The sequence below is a fragment of the Euphorbia lathyris genome, chromosome 3 (genome assembly GCF_963576675.1).
Source record: "Euphorbia lathyris chromosome 3, ddEupLath1.1, whole genome shotgun sequence".
NCBI classification, from domain to species: Eukaryota; Viridiplantae; Streptophyta; class Magnoliopsida; order Malpighiales; family Euphorbiaceae; genus Euphorbia; species Euphorbia lathyris.
This window is the reverse complement of record NC_088912.1, coordinates 81940422-81961626: the sequence shown is the minus strand read 5'-3', so window position 1 is coordinate 81961626 and position 21205 is coordinate 81940422. Positions and strand designations below refer to the sequence as shown.

Sequence of the window (21205 nt, the reverse complement as noted above, 5' to 3'; positions counted from 1 at the left end):
GAATAAAGAACTTTTTATACCAATATATTTTTTCTAATATCCTTAATTTCTATGCAATTCTTTAAAACAACATGTAGTATTGAAACAGAGGGAGCAATACTTAAACATTAAAATTTTAAAATATCATTTAGTATTTATTTTTAAAATTTTGATAAATATTGTTAAAATTTAATTTATCTTTGCAATATAACCACAGTTTACGTAGTATTTAAATTTTAAATATACACACAATAAAATGTAAAAATAATAAATTTCATAATTTAAATTAAATTATTATATATATATATTATTTATGAAATTTTTTTTTTTTTGAAACATTTATGAAATTATTTGTTAACCAATTCAAATCAATCAGTTGTATCTACTCTAATACATTTATCAATCCAGTTCAATTCGGTTTTTAAAACATTAGTTTTTTTATAGACCTGGGCATGGGCCGGCAAGCCCGCCCGGCCCGTCCAAACCCATTTATCCAGACTTGAACACACGAAATTGGTGTCACGTCCAGTCTAACCCCGTATAAGCCCGCCAGAAACTATACGGGCTTGGACTATATGAATTTTTCATCGGCCCGTCCCGATATACTATATATATTTAGGATTCATATTTTAAACCCAAACCCAAATCCGACTCATTTTATTGCGGGATGGGCTGGTCTTGGACTTATCAGGTTTTATTAAAAACCCGACAAACCCGGTCGTGCCCGGCCCATGCCCCAGATCTACTAGGAGGTCGGTAAGTGACTCACTGAAATATCAATATCTGAATCCGCTGAAATTATTAGTGGCCTCACAATACTTTTTCCCTAGTTGTATGCTATAAATACAGTGGGGGGCCTCTATCTCTCAAAAACATTTTCTTGAATCTTGATTCTTAAATCTTGATATACTTTTTTAAGGAAATACCTATGAACGATTACAACAATTGCTATGGAAGAAGAAGCAACTCGATCTTCGATGGCTTCACTCTGAACCCCTTACCATATCCAGTTCTTCTAATCTTAGGGGTAACTTCAATATTTTTCGGAATTTCATTGCTATTCAGCTATGAAGATATGGTGGAGGCTGCTGAAGAGCAAACTAAGTGGATCCTTTTGGTAATTCCAGTACTTATTATCTTGTTAGTTCGTTGGTTATCATCTATGGAAAATCCTGACGGCTTTCTCTTTGCTTCATCTCCCTGGGAACGGAAACGCCGGACCCACTACCGTGCTCCGCCGGAAGGTTCCTCCCCTTGGGGTGTCGCTGCTTTCATCGTTTTGCTGCTTGTTTTGGTCCAATTCCAGTCTTCCTTTCTTGATAGCTGGTTTTGATATGTCTCTGGTTCTTGTGTTGGATTTTTGTGGTCCATATACATATTGATTATAGAGTCTAATCATATAGTTTATGTGTGTTTCATGGTTTAATTTCTTGTTTAATACTACTATATAGTTTAGTTATGTAATTTCTTGAGTAATGATTTTCTTCTAATTTCTTGAATTAATGGTGGTGATATTTTGGGATAATAATTTGAATTTTTGTGTGGTGTAGAGAGTAGTATGGTTGATTTGATTGATTTTTTTGAGGAGTAATTAATAATTGTTGAAAAGAGAAGTTTAGTGGTGAATTAGGGTGCAAGGAAACGGCAATAGTCCAATTTTGTCTTGTTCTCTTCCCCCACTCCAATAATTAAGTTTTGAACATGGAAAAATAAAAAAGAAAATCAAACAGCATGATTGCACAATATCAGGCTTTATTAAAGGTTTTCATGCTTTCTTTATTTAAATTTTTGTGAGCAAAAATGAACTTGAAAGAAAACATTCTTGATTTCTTAGAAAATATCTCGGTAAAAATTGAAACAACAGTAACTACATAGCTTGATTGATAATTATTGTTTGCTATAAAATTACAATGAAATATTGTTGTTATAAAATATCTGATACATATAGATATTTTTAAATTAATTCATTAATAAATTATAAAAGTAAAAATATAATATAAAAATAAATAAATTATTACTTTCTCTATTCTATTATATGAGTCGTTTTAGAAAATAAATTTTTTTTTAAGTTTTCAAGAATTTTTACTTTAGTTTTTTTTTTCCAATCATTCAATTTTTTTTGTCTTAATCTATGTGTTTTTTAACATTCAAATTCTTATTGTACAACCATTACAAAGAGAGATTTTTTTTTTTTTAAGTTGATCAATGTAAATTCATTAATTTGACTTTACATTAATTGTATTTTTTAATTTGTATGAGAATCTCTAGAATGATTATATTATGGAACGGATGTAGTAAATGATAATAAAAGTAATGATATTATAGAAATCAAAATAATTTAAAGCCATCTTGAGGCTTCGTCCTGCCTTCGATTATCTTACCTTCTCCCATATTTATAGGGAGCAAAACCGCGTGGCGGATCGCTTGGCAGCTGCTGGGCATGGGGGGATGTTAGGTGTTTCTACCCTTTCCGTTCCTCCTTCTTTTCTGTTACCTTCTCTTCTTGAGGATAGGATTGGGGTCAGTCTTCCTAGACTGATCCCGGATTAGGTTTTTGTTTGTTTGTTTTTTTTCTTCCCTTCTTACAAAAAAAAATAGAAATCAAAATAATATTAAAAAAATATGTTTAAGCTTTTCGTAAATTTGTAAAGTTAGGTGTTGTTTCCTAAAATTGAAAATTAAGTGTTGAAAAAATAAGTACTGAATTAATTTTAAGTGTTAAATATTATAAGTACTGAAAATATTAAGTAATTCAACTATTTGAATAAATAAATGAATATAAAAATATTAGTTGATAATGTTATCTTAAAATTTTAAGTTAAATATTTTAATTTATTTGATAAACGATTTAATATAAATAAATATTTAAAGTATTAAATTAAGTGATTTTAGTGGTTATGAAACAAAGTGTTACTGTTTTCATCAAAATGATTAATAGTTATTGCTCTATAGTAATAACCAATTATTATTATTTTTTTTTTTGCTATTTTAAGTAAAATGATAAAAACAATTTTAATTTTAAAATTGATTTGAGTGATTAAAGATTTTAAATGATTTAAGTTAGAATTCGAGTTCAAGTTATAATATACATCCAAAACTTTAATTAGATGCAGAGCCTTGAACCGAGAAATAAGACACAAACAAAATGAAACAAACAGTTATAAAACTGTTTGAGTTGGAGTATATCTTCATTCTTCATAGTGGAGAATGGTGATGCGAGATTCCATTTAAAATTTAATATCTTTGAATATACTATAATTAGGAAAAAGAAAAACTATGTTCATGATTAGATATATCTATTTTCTGAAAAAAAAAAAAAAAACTAAATTTATTCATCAACATTTTTAGGCTGATTTTGGATAGGAGAATGAGGACAGCAAAATTCCCACTTATATATGGATGTTTGATAAAAAAAAAAGCTTTGATAAAATTGTGATATATAAGTTGTTAATTTAAGATAGGGTGTAAAAATATTCTACAGACGGTTGGGGAGTAATTTTATTTCTACTGTCATAAACGATATAATTATTGTAACGATCTGGTTGGGTGATGCTAGATAGAAGGTTTGAGCAAGAAACGTCTTTAAGGGACAATGATGGAGGTAGGAATTTAACTGAATCTCGCATTGGAAACAGAGAGAGTGACTGAGACATATTAGTAAGGTGTGAATCTAATACATGCATATGCGTTTTAAAGCCGTGGGGTCCAAAATATTGGATTTGGACCAAAGCGAACAATATCTACATGGTATTAACTATGATGTTACAATTATACTCTTACTTTTTATAAATTGGACCAGTTTTATAATTATATGATATACTTGTTCATGAATTACATTATTTCTATTCTACTTATGCATCATATTATGAATGTTGATTAGTAACAAATTAAAAATACATATATACGTATGCAATTTTTTTTTAAAAGTTCAAAAATATTATTTTATCTATACGGTATTTTTGATATGATATGTTACTGATTGGTGATCATGTAAATGTGAAATGATTGATTACGGTGGAAATTGAACCAACTTTCGAATGTAAAATATAAAATTGTTACAAATAATAATAAAAAAAGGGAAAAGTTCAAATAAAACTTTTTGTCAAAACGATTGTGGTTTACTTTTTGTCAAAACGAGGACTGTGGTTTCACACTTTTAATAATGCTATTAAAACTATAACGACCTGAAAATAAAAATTTTCAAGAATTAAAGTTGTTCAATGTCATATTTTCTATGGAACTACATTTTCGATTTTAGAAAATCATCTTTTTTGAAACTTTCTCTCTCTAAACATTAACTTTCTCTCTCTTTACCAAACATCATCTAAATAATCTCGAAATAAAAAAGTTAAAGAATTAAAGTTGCTTAGAATATTAGTAGTTCTTAAAATATGTCATTTTTGAAGTTGTTAAGAGTGATTTTAATAGTATCAATCGAAAAAGTCCTTATTTTACTAAAGATGAAAATCTCAATCCTCGTTTTGATAAAAAGTAAACCACAGTCCTTTATCTAAAAATTAGTAAAACCATAAGGGTTTTATTTGAACTTTCCCCTAAAAAAAAAAAAAAAGCTCGAGTTAAGTTATATCAGGTAATTTGATACATTGTCCTTTAATTTAATTAGTAAGATATTTTGTTTGGATAATTGGAAACCTACCACATGATAGCGTGGTCCAATCACAATGGAGCCTTAAAAGTGTAGAACCATCTAAAGTGTGAGTGGGGTCTTTTCTTCTTTGAATATTTTGGCCTTGTGGGGTTAAAGCGTTTACAAAAATTCAAATTCTCATCGTGTCTCTTTCCCTCTGCATATAAAGCAAAGTCAGAAAAAACACAAGTAATCAAATAAATCAAGATTCTTTTAGATGCAATATCAATGAAAAACAACCAACAAAAAAAAAAGTTAGGCTATGTTATTTTCTTGCTAACAAAGTAAGTCTTACTTTGTTTTTTTTGCATCATTGAATGATGATGAATTTTGATAAAATAAGTTTATCCAATGATAGAAAAAATAAAGTATAACTTATTTTATAGAAGACACCATAAAAACAATATTATTGACAAATCAAATTACGGAATAGTTTTCAACCTTTCAATAAGAATAGAAGAAACAAGAAGAAATTCTTAGGATCTGTTGTTTCTTATTTGAATCGAATTTAAATCGTGCATAGAAAATTATCATAAGAGAAAAAATAAAAAGACAGACGAAACCTTTCAACAAGAATAGAAGAAACAAGAAGAAATTCTTAGGATCTGTTGTTTCTTATTTGAATCGAATTTAAATCGTGCATAGAAAATTATCATAAGAGAAAAAATAAAAAGACAGACGAAATTTGCTCTTGGCAAGCCACTCTGGCATTCACGTCAATGACAACAACGTGCGGGTGTGCTTCCGGTGTGTGAGAGCATTTTAATTGGTTATTACTTAATAACTTGAAACAAAGTTTTATCTTATAAATCTTTTTACTTATCACAAATAAAATACATAGAGGGTGTTAAGTTTTATTTTTCCTCAACAATTAAGGTTATACTTACTTTTACATCAAATTTTTTTTGTATCATTATTGAGTTTATAATATACAGGGGTGAGATCCAGTGTAACAAAAGGTTAGGGTGTGACAATGAGCTTATTGTATGACATAACAAAACCACGTAGTTTTGATGATAATTAAAAAGGGCAAGGTGTCAAATTTGTAAATAAAATGAAAGAAAGTATAGAGAAAATTGTTTTATTTCTTTTCTTTAAAATACATTTTTCCGACATCTCTAACATCTTTTTTCGAAATTTTTTATACTATTAGACTCGTCTAAATTAGACGGTCATTTTAAGATCCCTGAAGCTCAAGTAAAAAAATTTCCGGTGAACGGAATCGGGGTGGACGTTTTCCGGCGAGAAAAAAAGTGCCCAGAAAATTCTCAAAAAAATCCATAAAATGTGAAACATTATTCTAAGAAACTTTAATTCTTGGGTCGAAGCGTGATTTCTTACGGTTTAGTCTCAATAAAACGTTTTCCTTAATTTTATCCATTTTAAATGCTTCAACAATTTGTTGGGTCAAAACTCCAAAGAATCTCGCTTTGAGCCAAAAATTAAAGTTTCTTAAAATGATGTTTTAAATGTTTTGGAATTTTTTGATAATTTTCTGGACACATTTTTTGTTCTACTTACATTGTTCCAAATCAGTGTACCATTTGTTCCAACATAATACTTATATTGTTCCAAAAGAAAAATGTTTTATTTCTTTTCTTTAAAATATATTTTTCCGAAATTTCTAACCTCGTTTTTCGAAAATTTTTATACTATTAGACTCGTCTAAATTAGACAGTCATTTTAGAGATCCCTGAAGCTCAAGTAAAAAAAATTCCGGTTAACGGAATCCGGGTGGACGTTTTCTGGCGAGAAACAAAGTACCCAGAAAATTCTAAACAAATTTCAGAAAATGTAAAATATTATTCTAAGAAACTTTAATTCTTGGACCGCAGCGGGATTTCTTATGGTTTTGATCCAATAAATTGTTGAAGGATGTAAAATGGATAAAATTAAAGAAAACGTTTTATTGGGACTAAACCGTAAGAAATCCTACTTCGAATCAAGAATTAAAGTTTCTCCAAATAATGTTTTACATTTTCTGAAATTGTTTGAGAATTTTCTGGACACTTTCGGGGTTTTTTTTATCGGAAAACGCTCATCTAACCGCCGGATTCCGTTGATTTGGGACTAAACCGTAAGGAATCTCATTTTGAGTTAAGAATTAAAGTTTCTCAGAATAATGTTTTATATTTTCTGGAATTTTTTGAGAATTTTTTGGACATTTTTTTCTCACAGAAAAACAGATCGCCGGATTCCATTCACCGAAATTTTTTTTACCCGAGCTTCTGGGATCTAAAAATGACCGTCTAATTAAGACGAGTCCAATGGTATACAATTTTTTGAAAAACAAGGTTGGAAAAGTTGGAAAAATGCATTTTAAAGAAAAGAAATAAAATAATTTTCTATTTCCTTTTATTTACAAATTTGTCACCTTCCCCTGGTTAATTACAAAATTGGCCATTGTCACACAATAAGGCTTATCACACCATAAGAGATGTGTCACACATGATCTCTCCTCATAATATATATTTTGAAATATTTAGTGGCATATAATACATTACATTTTTTTTTAGGTAAATTACACCTATGGCAACTGAACTTTGCTCTTTTTTACGGTAAGATCACTAATTTCAAAACATAACATAAAAGTCACTCTTTTTCATTTTCTAATAATATGATCATTAAATTTTAACTAACGTTTTAAAATGACCGCTAATAATCTCAAAATAAAAATATTCAAAAATTAAAGTTTTTTTTAGAACTATATTTACCATAAAACCACAATGTTTAGTAGAATTGAAAGTGAATTCAACAATTTGTTGTTCCAATTTACTTCTACTTTATAATAGATAGATATATTTCATGTACGAAAGATAAGGGCATTTATTTGGTTTGTCCTTGTTGGAAGTTTTTTTTTTTTATGAAATAGCGATATTTATCCTTTAATTCAATTTATTTGCTTATGAAATAATTCAAATCTTTTTACAGTATACTTTAGTTTTACTTTTACTTTGTCTTGCCTTTTATAAGTATAGGTACACATAAACCACAGAGACAACTAAACAAGTTAAAAAGGAAAAAACAAAAAAAACCTTAAAGCACTTTTATTGCTGGTGGATTTATACTTAGATGGATTTGAAGCAGAAGTACAAGTATATTGGTATTTAGAAAAAAGATTAATAATTTATTATTCTCTCACTTTTTATTAAACCATTGTTTAGTTTTTGTATTTTTAATAGGGTTAATATACATATTTACCCTTGTATTTGTCCGTTTTAGCATATATACCTTATCAAATAAACACATAAATATATCCCTATATTTTTCAAATAACACCAAAAATACCCTAATCTAACAGTCTAATATATGACACTAACGGTCAACAGGTAAGACATCAACTAAAGCTTCAACACCTTCTTCATCATTACCAAACGATGTCTTTTTCCTAAGGCCATCTCCAACGGTGTTCTCTATTTAGCCTACTCTATCTTCATTTTTCTCTACTCTATCTTCAAATATAGAGTTGCTACAGTAAAAGTTCTCCAACCATATACTCTATTTTAACCACTCTTTAAAACTTTTATTATTATTATATTCATTTTTCACATAACAATTTTTTTTAATAAACATAACATTTATATTCTTTATATTATCAATCAAAATATATCCATTTATTAATTATTATCATGTAATGTTTAATTTACTATTTTTATTTTAAACTAAATAATTAAATGATAATTATTAAAATCAATAATTATTAATTTGAAATATAATTTTATAAAATTTGAAAAAATATAAGATTTAACACGAACAAAGAAACACATTAAAAAAATTAAAACATTACAATAACACTAAAGAGAAATTACATTAAAAAACTAAAATAATCAAAAATACTAAAGGAAAGTACATTAATCTAATACAATACACATAAATTAAAAAACACATTAATCCCTCATATCAATCCCAACAGACTGCTCGGTCTCAAAAATCTCTACAGCTTCATGGATTGCGTCGATATAATCAGATGGAAGACTTGCCCATGGTGTTTCAGCACGTCCCCATATTGATGCAAGATCCAAATTCAATCCCGGATCCACTTTTACGTGCTCAGCTTCTACAAAGTAAATATGATATTTATGCAAGAAGATTGACGGAAACGCAAGCTACTCAATCACAACCACCACCTACCACAACTGATTTCGAATTTTCCGGGTTTTTCAACAATCTTGGTGGAAGTGGAAATGATTTAGGACCTTATTGAGTAGTATGTTGTCTTTGTTGTTTTCTATTTGTTGTTTTCTAGTTTGTTTCGTTTTTTCTAATTCGTGTAATGTTTTTCTAATTCGTGTAATGTTTTTATAATTCGTGTAACGCTTTTATGGTTCGTGTAATATTTAAATGTTTTTATAATTTATGTAATATTTAGTGTTTTTATAATTATAATTTAATATTTAAATGTACAATACAATAAAAAATCAAATAACACTACAATTAGAAATTAAATAACATAAATATATCTAAATAATAAACATAAATGTACAAAAAATAAATATACATAAAATTAATATTTAAAATAAAAAAATATTTAAAACAAAATGTTATATAAAATAAAAGGATTTAAAAAAAATTATAAATTGATAAAATGATTAAATAAAAGGATTTTTAAAAAAAATAATAAAAAAAATAATAAAATACTCTAACTTTGCTTGCAGCAAAGATGCCGCAAGCAAGTTGGCTCTTTACAACTTGCTTGCGGCATCTTTGCCGCAAGCAGATCCAGCTCCGTTGGAGCTGGATTTCATGGGATTCCAAGGGCTCTCTTTAAATTTAGAGAGCCCTTGGAGATGGCCTAACCTCGCCATTTCAGTCCTTCTCCCTTCTATCTCTTTCTTCACCCCCTCATCCATGTCTATCTCCACCTCCACAGCCCTTCTGTTTGTGTTTCCGTTCGACTCCCAACCATTCTAGCTCACAATTTTCACCTCTTTAGCTTTTTCTATCTATCTTTGACCTTCCTTCCCTTATTAATTCACATGTGTCTCTTCTCTATTCTTTTTTTCATCTTTTTCCCTCCGCCATTATTTTTCTTTATTATTTCGCTCTCTATATATATACACGAGTTTACTCTGTTTCTCCATTTTATTTACCATGATGACTTTCTGTAAGAAGAGCGTTCACTCTAAGCTCGGTCTCTCTATTCCGATGAATCTGGATTTTCGATTTTAAAATTAAACCTTCGGTAAATCCTTACCTTCGTCTTCCACCGCCGGAACGGGTGGAATAAGTTTGATTACTGCTACTGGCGATTCTTATAAAACTCCTAATGTTCTAGAATCTGCTTCTGTATTAATCATACTCTTCATCTCCGGCGCCACTTGAAGACTGCACACTGTTTCCAGAATCAATTTTATTTAAAACAGAGATATGGAGAGAGAAAGAGGGGGTTTGAAGGTCCTACGATCTGCAGAGAAGACAATCTCTGGGTTTGTCTTTGGACAAAAGATATGTGTAAAGAAGAAACAGTCCATTTTGTTACGTCGTTAGTTAGTCTGATAGATTAGGCTATTTTTGGTGTTATTTGAAAAATATAAGGATATATTTATATGTTTATTTGATATAGGGGTATATGTGCTAAAACGGACAAATATAAAGACAAATATATATATATTAACTAATACATTTTCAGATTATTAAGTTTTATTTCTTTAACAGTTTTGTGATTCAGTAAATTTAAAAGAACAGTTTCATACTTAAGAATATTGTTATTATATTAAAAATACAATTATATATATATATATATGTATTTTCTATTTTCTATTTTCACTTCCATCTCTTTCTCTTTTATCTAGTTTAATAAATATATGTAATTAAAACATTTTAAAACAAAAGTGTAATATTCTTATTTTAATAAAAAATTATTAATAACTATCAATATGTATTAATGTAAATATTTTCTAGGATTCACATTTTCTTCAAAAACCTCCTCTTTAATAGCCATGTTAATTAGACTTCGACATAGAGTAGAAGACATTTTCCATTTTGAGTATTCTCGAGTATAGATTCATGATGATAATGTTGATTTTAATCTTAAATTAACAAAGAATACTTTTTTATTAACTAAATTAGTAGGAGTTAATCCCAAATACGTTAGGAAACCTTGCTTCCAAGAGGAAATTTGTGTTTAATGGATAAATGTTAGTTCATCCTTAAAAAGAAGAAGCTTGAATACATACCTAAACTAGACCGTAGAAGTTTTAAAAGCCCTTGCTAGGATTACAAGTTTGAACTAAACAAATAGGGATAATATATGAGGAATTAAGTTAATGGCAAAACACCCTAAATGGAAAAAAAAACAATAATTAAGCTGAAGCAGAATGATGGCAAGCTTGTCTTCCTTGGCCACGAAGTTGGGCCACACGCCGTATGGCTTAGACTTGGAGCAACCACACTGGCTTGGATGAAGCATTCTCAAGATCCCTCGACGTGTTAAGGCAGTCACACACCGTGTGAATTAATAGCAAACTCCATGAACTTCAAGAAGCATTTCACACGACGTGTGAAGATCTAAAACGCAGTGTGGTTCCTCCTTTGGGCAACCCTTCTCCATCGATCTGGCTCATACGATATGTGGCTAAGGTGACACATCGTGTGAGCTCCCTTTCATGATTGGCTTGGTTTTAGAAAAGAGATTTCCTCATCATTCTCTCTAAAAAAAACTCCTTCATTCTCACAAAATTGCTTCCTCCACCCTCCTCCACCATCGTTGCCACTATAATCTCATTGTTCCTTTCTTTATTTTCCTCTTTTTCAACCTTCTAACTAGGTTTCCTCAGAGGAGGAAGAAGGAAGCCTCTCATCTATGTTTTAGTTTCATTTTCTTATTTACATTTTCTTGTTAGTTTGAAATCTATATTCCTTATCAAAATTCCTTTTTCACCGAATCTATAATTGTTAGCTATACTTCTTTCGTTTATTTTTTTTTGTCTTAGCAAGGGCGTAAAAGCTTCATCTTGTCTGTAGATATATAGATCTGCGTAGTTGCAAACAAAAAAAGGATTTGGATCCGAATGTTTGGAAAACCTCTACATGATGAATAATTGATTGCAACGGGTTTTCAACAGGATTCAACTTATGAGAAGGATATGATTTATATTTTTTGTTTTATTTGTTCCTTTTATGATTTTTATTGCTATTTGCAATCTTTTTTTTCTTTCTGGTTGTTGTTTGTATGTATGTAGAGTTTTATTTCTTCTAATTTTCTTATTGTATTGGTATTGTTTCATCTTATGAAATGATATATGACATTTTATAAAAAAAAAAAATTAGACTTCAGCATCAAAGCTTAGAAATGCTCTAGAATACTCCTCCCTTACTTACAACCAAATGTCTCATTATATAGGAATTTTTTTATTTAGGGTGAGGAAACACCTCTAAAATGCTCCATTTTGATTTATTAAATATTTATGATCAAATGGGGTGTAGAAACACCTTTAATATGCTCCATTTTGATTTGTAATGATAAATGTAATTTTTTTTCAATTTCGACAAGTGACTGATTATGGCGGGCGACAATCTTGGGTGACCGACTGCGACCAGTAAAACTTCCATGAGTACCCTAGAGCATTTCAAAAGTTCTCGGTTGTAAATTTTTCGTTCGACTTCGAAATTGAGTGCATTCAGTTGTGTTGGAACCGTTACAGCCACGAGAGGAACTTTCTAAATGACATATAAAGCTAATTCTAACTTTCCCTAAAACGGTCAGTCCTACACTTTTAGGGCAGTTTCTAAGACTTTCCTATGTGTTCCTATCTTCTGTTGGTCATAATGTTTCTTCTCGATGTCAAAATCAGGTGTACTTAGTTTTGTTGGAAAGCTTATGCTGAGTAATACAATTCCACCTGAAACTTCTAAGGTTGATTCTAACCCTATTAAAAAAGTCAAATTTTTTATGAGGACATCTCCAACACAAGCCCGAAGGAAGTGTCCAATTGCCCCGAAGCCAGCGACACGGTTTAAGCAAGCACAAGAACTGTTGAAATTCAAGCCGACATACCGTGTCAGTAGGAGACACACCGTGTCAAGCTCCCTAAAGTCTCTGCCCGAAGGTTTGTCGATTAACATAGCGTGTCACTCCTTGACACACCGTGTCATATAGGCGACATGTCGTGTCACCTACTGGTTGGCCAATCCGACAGCTCCTATTTTGGCTGCCAATTTCTATTTCCATTTCTATAATTACTGTTTCGCCACTCTGTTTTTACATGATGGTTTAATTACCAACATGCCACTTATCCTTTCTTTTTACTTTATTACCCCTAACTTGATTTAGATGAATGTAAACCTAGTGGGGATAGTTAGGTACTCTTATCTCTTCGGGGAGAGGTATTTAAACCCTTCTTTTGTAAGAAACGGCAACTTTTTGATGAATATGAAAATCAGCCTCCATTGTTGAGAGCTCCTTCTTATTACTTGGGATTTACTCCTTCAAGTTTTGGTTTGTAAACAAATTTCTTTATGGATTTAAGATCAAAATCCTCACTTCGATTTCAATCCGTATCAATTTTGATATCAAATCCCTAGTTCTCCAACTTCGGTTGAAATTTCCGCAGGTCATAACTTTCTCGTTAAAGTCAGATTTAGACGGGTTGCATGGTGTTGGAAAGCTTATAAGGAGTACTATGAGTATGTGAACACTTTGGGACCTAACTTGGGCCTAATAAAAAAAAGGCTGACTTTTTTTTCTTTAAGAGTTTGACTTTTCTAATACTCTTATATTTCTCATGCATTGCAACAGTTTAGCCTAAAAAAACAAGGGATAAGGTGCAAAAATACCCCTAACGTTGACAGATAGGAGCAATTTTACCCCTAACATCTAAAATGGTATAATTTTACCCCTAACGTTAACAAGCTAGTCCAATTTTAGGCATTACTAACAGAATTTTTTTCTCAGTTAAATATTCTGTTATCTTATGTACAGGTGTATGCCATGTCATTAGCTGTGTTGGAAAAATTAAAAAACACAAATCTCAATCACGTTCTTTGGAAGATGAAAAGTCACTAACTCTAGTTGAATCAAATGGGTTCCTGATCACGATAAAATCACCAAAGCAAGAGACAATTCAATGGAAAGAAATGAAGAATCCTGAAATCTCATATGCAATCCCTAACCAGTAGCTTTTCTCAAGTCCATCTGCACTTCGATTCGATTTTCACTTATATTTTTCCCGATCATTGATTTTGCTCGACTTAGCACAATAGAATCACAAAAAGGTTTGGTAAGTGCTTTCTATCTCCTCTTTTTAGCTCTGAACTAATTTTTTTTTTATTTCTTTATGTGTTTTTTCTACCAGATTGTGATATAAATTTTGGGGATTGCTTATCATTCTGTTTAATTTTCACTGTCAACTAATTCAGTAACTTTGTAAAAACGTTTTTGAAGCTTTTCTTAATACGGTTTTTGTGATTTTCAATTTTTTAGACTTAGAGATAAAACAATTTATGCACTCTAGATGTTTGCTTTTTTGTTTAAGAGGGTACATGCAACTTTGCTAAAATGAAAACAAAAGCAATTATCCTAAGATGATTAAAATGAAAAGGTGAGAGCTATGCCTTATAGAACAACTGAGTTTTGATCTTAAATATGATTAATTGTGGTTTACCATCTAGTCAAATTAGTAATTTAACATTTCTTTTCCTGAACAAAACAATAGTTATGGCCACATTGCAACTAATAACTTGATGTTTGTGCTATATCTTTCTATCTTATTTATCATATGTATTTTAAGTTCTATGGCTTTTCTGAAACATGAAGCCTTTATTTTCAGTTCCACATTTTCTTCTTCTGAAACATGAAGTTGGCACCAAAATACATTCTGATCATTGGTAGGGATAATTTAGGGACTCATTATCTGTTGAAAAAATTTCAGGTAATCCTGGAAAAGGGCTGGCTAGTGCTGGCAATGGTGCAACTATGATTCAAATGTTGGAACGAGCAATTGAAAAAGAAAAGGATGCACATTCAATGCTTTACCAGAAGTTGGAGAAAGAGAGATTGCTGCTGCAAGTGCAGCATATGCAGCCATGACTATAATGTTGCTGTTGCAAGAAGATAAGACATCAATTAAAATGGAATCAAGACAGTACCACAAAATGATTGAAGAAAATTTTAATTATGAAGAAGATATTAGTTGCTGCGATTTGATGTTTATTATAGTTATAATAAATGATGTAGTAAACTATTTTAACATTAATGTTTAACTTTATACACATTCTCTGAAATTAGAGTTTTATTTCAAAAATGTTATACATCTCCTGTCAAATTCTAATGGAAATTTAAATGCCAAAATTAACAAAAAAGTTATACACCTACTGTCAATTCTAATATCCAGAAAAAAGATAAGCAACATCATGAAAGCAATGCTAAGAGATTATATGGTCTGGCCAACTTAGAGATGCATCTCCATGCACTAAAAACCTTACAAGTCACAAGTTATTATGGTTGAAGAGATTATAAGGCCAGCATCATAGATAAAACGGTTGCTTCTGCTACCATATCTCCTCTGACCAACATAGAGATGCATCTCCATGCACTAAAAAACTTACAAGTCACAAGTTATCACGGTAGAAGAGATTATAAGGTCTACATCACAGATAGAACTGTTGCTCTTGCTACCACATTTCCTTTTTTGGAATGCATAAGAAGATTTGCTAAACTTAATTAGTTTCTACTCTGGAATTGGTTATGTGGAATGTCCTTACTTGAAAGAGATCACTATAATTGCTGGCTGTCCATAACTAAATATCACTAATATAATCACTAAGTCAAATGCCAGTCATTATAAGATACACAATGCAAAATGTCAAATTTCAAGCTCTTACCAGAAAAAAAGTTAAATCTGAACAGAAGACTGAATGTGAACTGGTTCAAACAGTTAATAACCATAAGCATTTGTAACTACCAGTATCCATTTCATTTCAACAAAATAGTATCAGCATTTAAAATACCAGCAAACAAACTTAACATTCAACTAACATCTAAAAAAACTATTTAGTTTGAGCTTTAACATTCAACAAAATAGAAACAACATTTAAAATACTATCCAAAAAACTTAACATTCAACTAACATCCAAAAAAACTAATCTACGGTTAACCTAATTATCCAAGGCGGATTTCCTTGTCTTTCATCTTCTTGCCAATGCAGAGTTCTTTCTCTTCTTGAAGCTGTTTACTGGTCATCGCTTTCTTGCCTTTCCATTGCAGTTTGGGAGGCTGAATTGGCAAATCGGTTGGATGTGAAACTTCAGAATCATTTCCAATGAAACTAATACTCCTTGTTCCAGTAGGTGGCTTGAAAGGTTTCATCTTTTTATGCTTCAAGTGTCTTTCATTTGGAATGGGAAAGGTGATCACTGGATCGGAATTATGCAGACCTTCTATATCCTCAACTCCATCAAACAATAAAATTTCACTAGTCTTTTCGGGCTACAAGTAAAATGACAATAACAGTTATATTTAATATATTTCGAAAATGATTACAAAACCATCATATATAGACAAAAAAATATTTAAACACTTACATTAAACATAGCATTTCCTGAATTTTGATCATAATAGTATCCAAATTCAACTTCTTTAACTTGCTCTCGAGGCTTTATCCAAGCGGGGTGGCCACTTGACGTGCCTTTGTCTCTTTTCCTTTTGTGTTTTTGTTGGTCATTTGATGTCACGTTCCTTTCATTCTCTACATTCAAGTGAGCATACTTGGTTCCTTTTGGAGCCTAAGTATAAACAATTGAATAATTATTGTATTTTATGTAAATAACTAAGTGAACACAAATAAGTGAAAAAAAAAGTACTAATTACCTTGCAATATGTTCTCTTATGGCCTGCTCGTCCACAATTACTGCATTTTTGAATTTGGCCCTTCCTTGACAGCCTTGTTCCATTCCTCTCCCCTACACTACATTCACCAACCTGCCTTATCCTTTTTTTCTTCGGTCTGCCAAGCATTCTTGTAATCTTGGGAGGCTCAATAGGGGCAAAATCCTCTATTCTCCAAAATTTCTTCCCCCTCACTGGTTGTATCTTGTGCTTGTATGTCATCATATATCTCAGTTTAGAATAATACCTGTCTATTTGCTTAACAGGATCTATTTTAGCATGATACATAGCACATATGGCATGAGGGCAGGGTATTCCACTCAATTGCCATGCCTTACATGTGCATTTTCTCTCAAGTAAAATTACACAGTGCCTATCAATCCCATGTGTAACTTCATACCCTTTCTCCCCATTAAACTCAACCCTGCAATATCTGGCTATTGAATGATTTAGCATGAATTCTTCCATACTAGTTGGTGAATAGTCACCACTCCAACTTGCAGCCTTTTTTTCATTTTCGTGCAACCTGTTCATAGTCATCACCCTCATTTCTTCTAACATCCTCAAAATTGGTCTTGATCTTTGTTCTAGAATCCAACTGTTGAAGCTTTCCATCATATTATTATCAACCATTGGATCTTTGGACCTATCAGTGAAATAAGCTCTACACCAATGTTGAGGAGGATACTTCAACAAGTATTCTGCTGCTTTTTTATTGACCTTTGCCATGGTCTTCAAGTTATCTTTGAACTCTTCTTCGTATGTACTCCATGCACATCTCCAAAAGTGTTTCTCCAGTTCTAGTCCTCTAAACTTGATTCCCCAATTGGATAAGACATGTCTTGCACACCATCTATGTTCTGCGTTTGGGAGCAACATACTTACAGCATGGAGCAATCCCTATAAACATAGAAAATATATACCATTTACATGAAGTACTTTAAGAAACCAAGCAATATAAATTCATGTCAGTAATAATCAATATTATAGGTAATTTAAAACAGATCAGTAACACATGCACATAAATTCATAAATAAAATTATAATAACTAACCTTTTGCATATCAGACATCAGTGTTATATCATCCCCATTTCGAAGATCCAGATCTTCTCTCAAGTGAGATAAGAACCATTCCCAATTTACTTTGGTCTCTTTTTCTACTATAGTCCATGCTATTGGGTATATTTGATCCATTGCATCGTGCCCTACAGCCACTAGTAGTTGCCCTTTACAAATATCTTTCAAAAAACAACCATCAAGGCCAATTATTGGTCTACATCCATCTATCCATCCTCTCTTACATGCATTAAAACATAAGTATAATCTACAGAATATTCGTTTGCCAACTCTTATTCCTTCTTTTGAGAATTGTAGATCAAATGTGCTACCAGGATTAGTTATACTCAACTCATTCACATATGCTTCCAAACATGAGTACTCTTCCTTGTATCCCCCATCCAACTCTTCAATGATCGCCCTCTTAGCTCTTTTGCACATGCTGAGTGTCACATTTAACTCTAATGCTTCCTTCACATGATCCTTCATATCTCTAATTGAATACTTAGGTTTCCCTCTAATTTTTTCCTTAAAATATTCAGCTAAAAACAATGCATTAACTCTGGGATTAGTATATTGTCGAGTGCAATTATGACTTGGGACAAATGTCCTTACCACCAAGTCGTCGCGACCACCACCTTTAATAGCATACAATTTAAAGGGACAAGAAGGTTCACAATGGTACCTTGCTTTAGATTTATCACTCTTGATCACATTCAATGGACATCCTTCCTGAATTGCATATTTGGAGACAGCCAATCGAAATGCCTTAGCATTTGCAAAGGTTTGACCAAGTTCGAAGGTCAATTTCTTATTTAGCATCTGCCTTTTAATAACTTCTTCATTTGCCTTCAGAGTCTCCATAACCTCACCTTCTTCACTATCATTGCCTTCATACTCGTCACTAACATCACCTTCTTCATTATCATCACCTTCATCACTGCCCTCAGACCCCTCACTAGTATATTGTCCTTCATATGCTTCCCTTATCTCAACAAAATGCAGAGTAGAGATTTCAATATTTTCATCCATTTGACTTGCTTCAATTTCATTCAATTATTCTAACCCAAGAGCTGCACTTGATTGTGTAAACATTTCAGTAATCCCATCACTCATTCTATACTCAGAGTTTGATTTCACATAGCTGATAGTCTCTGTGCTTTTCTCATTCACCTCTAATGGGTAAATATGCACTTCAATTCCTTTGCCATCTGTAACATGAGCCATAATTAATCTTATGTCTTTATCACCTTCAATTAATATCAACCCATCACTAAAAGACTTCCCCATCTCTAAGTAATATAGATGTTTAATGTCCTTACACCCCAAATCATCATTGTATTTGTCTTTTATGTCCTTGTAACTGAGGAAATCTATGTCAAACTTCACTTGAATATCTACTTTACCACCAATGTATTGTCTTTCAGGCACTAATAGCCACTTGCCACCAAAGTGCAGATGTAAATCACAATAAGTTGTCATCCTGAAAATATATTTTATGTCATACTAGTCAATCCATTGCTATTAATCTAGAATGCATAACTATGTTATGATTCCACATCAAAACAAGAAAATAATCATAACTTCACTTGGAACAAAGTATTCTAAATAATTGTTTAATCTCTAAGTCTAGAAAAATTGAAAATCACAAAAATGGTATTAAAAAAAGCTTCAAAAACGTTTTCACAAACTTACTGAATTAGTGAACACTGAAAATTAAACAGAATGATAAGCAATCCCCAAAATTTATATCACAATCTGATAGAAAAAACACATAAAGAAATAAAAAAAATCAGTTCAGAGCTAAAAAGAGGAGATAGAAAGCACTTACCAAACCGTTTTGTGATTCTATTGTGCTAAGTCGAGCAAAATCAATGATATGGAAAAATAGAAGTGAAAATTTAAGCAAAGTGCAGATGGACTTGAGAAAAGCTATGGATTAGGGATTGCATATGATATTTCAGGATTCTTCATTTTCTCCATTGAATGGTCTCTTGCTTTGGTGATTTTATCGTGATCAGGAATCCATTTGATTCAAGTAGAGTTAGTGTCTTTTCATCTTCCAAAGAACGTGATTGGAATTTGTATTTTTTAATTTTTCCAACACAGCTAATGCCATGGCATACACCTGTACATAGGATAATAGAATATTTAACTGAGAAAAAAATCCTGTTAGTAATGTCTAAAATTGGATTAGCTTGTCAACGTTAGGGGTAAAAAATTGTACCATTTTAGACGTTAGGGGTAAAATTGCTCTTATCTGTCAACGTTAGGGGTATTTTTGCACCTTATCCCAAAAAACAAGATACACCAAAAAATTACAAAAATACTAGCACCTACACGCGCTACTAACCGACATGCATGGTGAGTGCGCTCCATGCGCACAAATTGGGCAAAGTGGGGCCACATGTCGTGCGGCGAGTCAATTGTTGCATGACATGTGGTGTGTGCGTTAGGTGTCAGCCTGACACATCACACCTCTCAGCGGCACGTGTAGACCACACCCTGCCTTTCCGCCATCTTCTACCTACCAAAATGTTTCTGGTGGGGGTTTCTGGTAAGATCATGTTGGTTTAGTCCGTTTGTTTACGACGAACAGAAAAATATGTTGGTGCTTGAGACTAGACTCGTTTTTCACATTTTCAGTGCCAAAATAGATCCTTAAACTCGTTTTCATGCGTAGAAAAAATAAATCTAACATATGGATTAATAATATGCAACCAAAAACACATAATTGCACTAAAACATGGATAAACTCCGTCAGAACACGAGATCTGATGACTTTGATACAATGAAGAAAATTCATACAAATATGAATACAGATATAAACTCGGGTTACTGGGTTACCTCTCGTAGCATATAAATCCTTTGAGATGAATACAATAGAAGAATGAAAACCACGATCTTGTATCACCGATCACACAACTCCTACACCGATGTTAAGCGAGAGGAGAAGGGATTAATCCACGAACTAAGAGAAATACTCTTGATATATATATATATATAGAGAGAGGGAGGCACATTAGACTAGGGGAGAGGGAGACAACTTTTGTCTCTCATTTCATTAGATTAACTTAGAAATTTTGTTAGTGTGGACTAACTATCTATTTATAGTTAGAGATTAGAGCAAATCTATATTATTAATGATCCGGCTCATTCCATATAACAGATAAATATTCAGCCTATATCAAATATTTTATAGTGATAAAACCCAACAACTTGATCCAATTAATGCTGAAACTATACTCTCTCTCAATATATTCATCCGATTAGTTGTTTACAAATTTTAATTTGTGATTTTATAGCTTTTAAACCAAAAATAATCTCAACCATATTCCAATATAGGCATTAATTAAAGTTAACTTGAGTAGTTAAGGCCTCAGTCGCCTAAGCTATAGATTTCGTGTTCGAATCTTAGTGTATGTAAAAAAACTTAAATTATGAGAGAATCCATCTAAAAGATGCATAATGAATTTCAAACAGAGAATGTGTATCTCTCCTCCTAAGTGAATTTGGTCGGTCGGCGTTAGATCTAGGAGGTGTTAGATTGGCCAAATTCACTTGGTCAGTGACCAGGTGAAAATTACTGCTCCACTACATTATATCGGATTATCAACATCGCAAACGTATAACTTGCTTCACAATAGAAAATAAACAAGTGTTTACTTTTCTTTGCTTCCTTTGTCCGGTAAAAATCA

At 31.6% G+C, this 21205-nt stretch overlaps 2 protein-coding genes across 2 annotated transcripts; one reads left to right on the top strand and one right to left on the bottom strand.

The window, feature by feature from the left end:
* The first annotated feature begins 801 nt into the window (after positions 1–801).
* LOC136223252 (uncharacterized) lies at positions 802–1482 on the top strand. Its single transcript, XM_066011157.1, has one exon. It carries the CDS (start codon positions 908–910, stop codon positions 1310–1312), a length of 405 nt encoding a protein of 134 aa, XP_065867229.1. The 5' UTR covers positions 802–907; the 3' UTR covers positions 1313–1482.
* A 14243-nt stretch (positions 1483–15725) lies between these two features.
* LOC136222744 (uncharacterized) lies at positions 15726–18923 on the bottom strand. The gene is made up of 4 exons (XM_066010474.1): positions 17505–18923; positions 16434–17351; positions 16148–16348; positions 15726–16052 (listed from the first exon to the last, which is right to left on the bottom strand). Exons 1-4 carry the CDS (start codon positions 18537–18539, stop codon positions 15726–15728), a joined length of 2481 nt encoding a protein of 826 aa, XP_065866546.1. The 5' UTR covers positions 18540–18923.
* Between the last annotated feature and the right edge of the window lie 2282 nt (positions 18924–21205).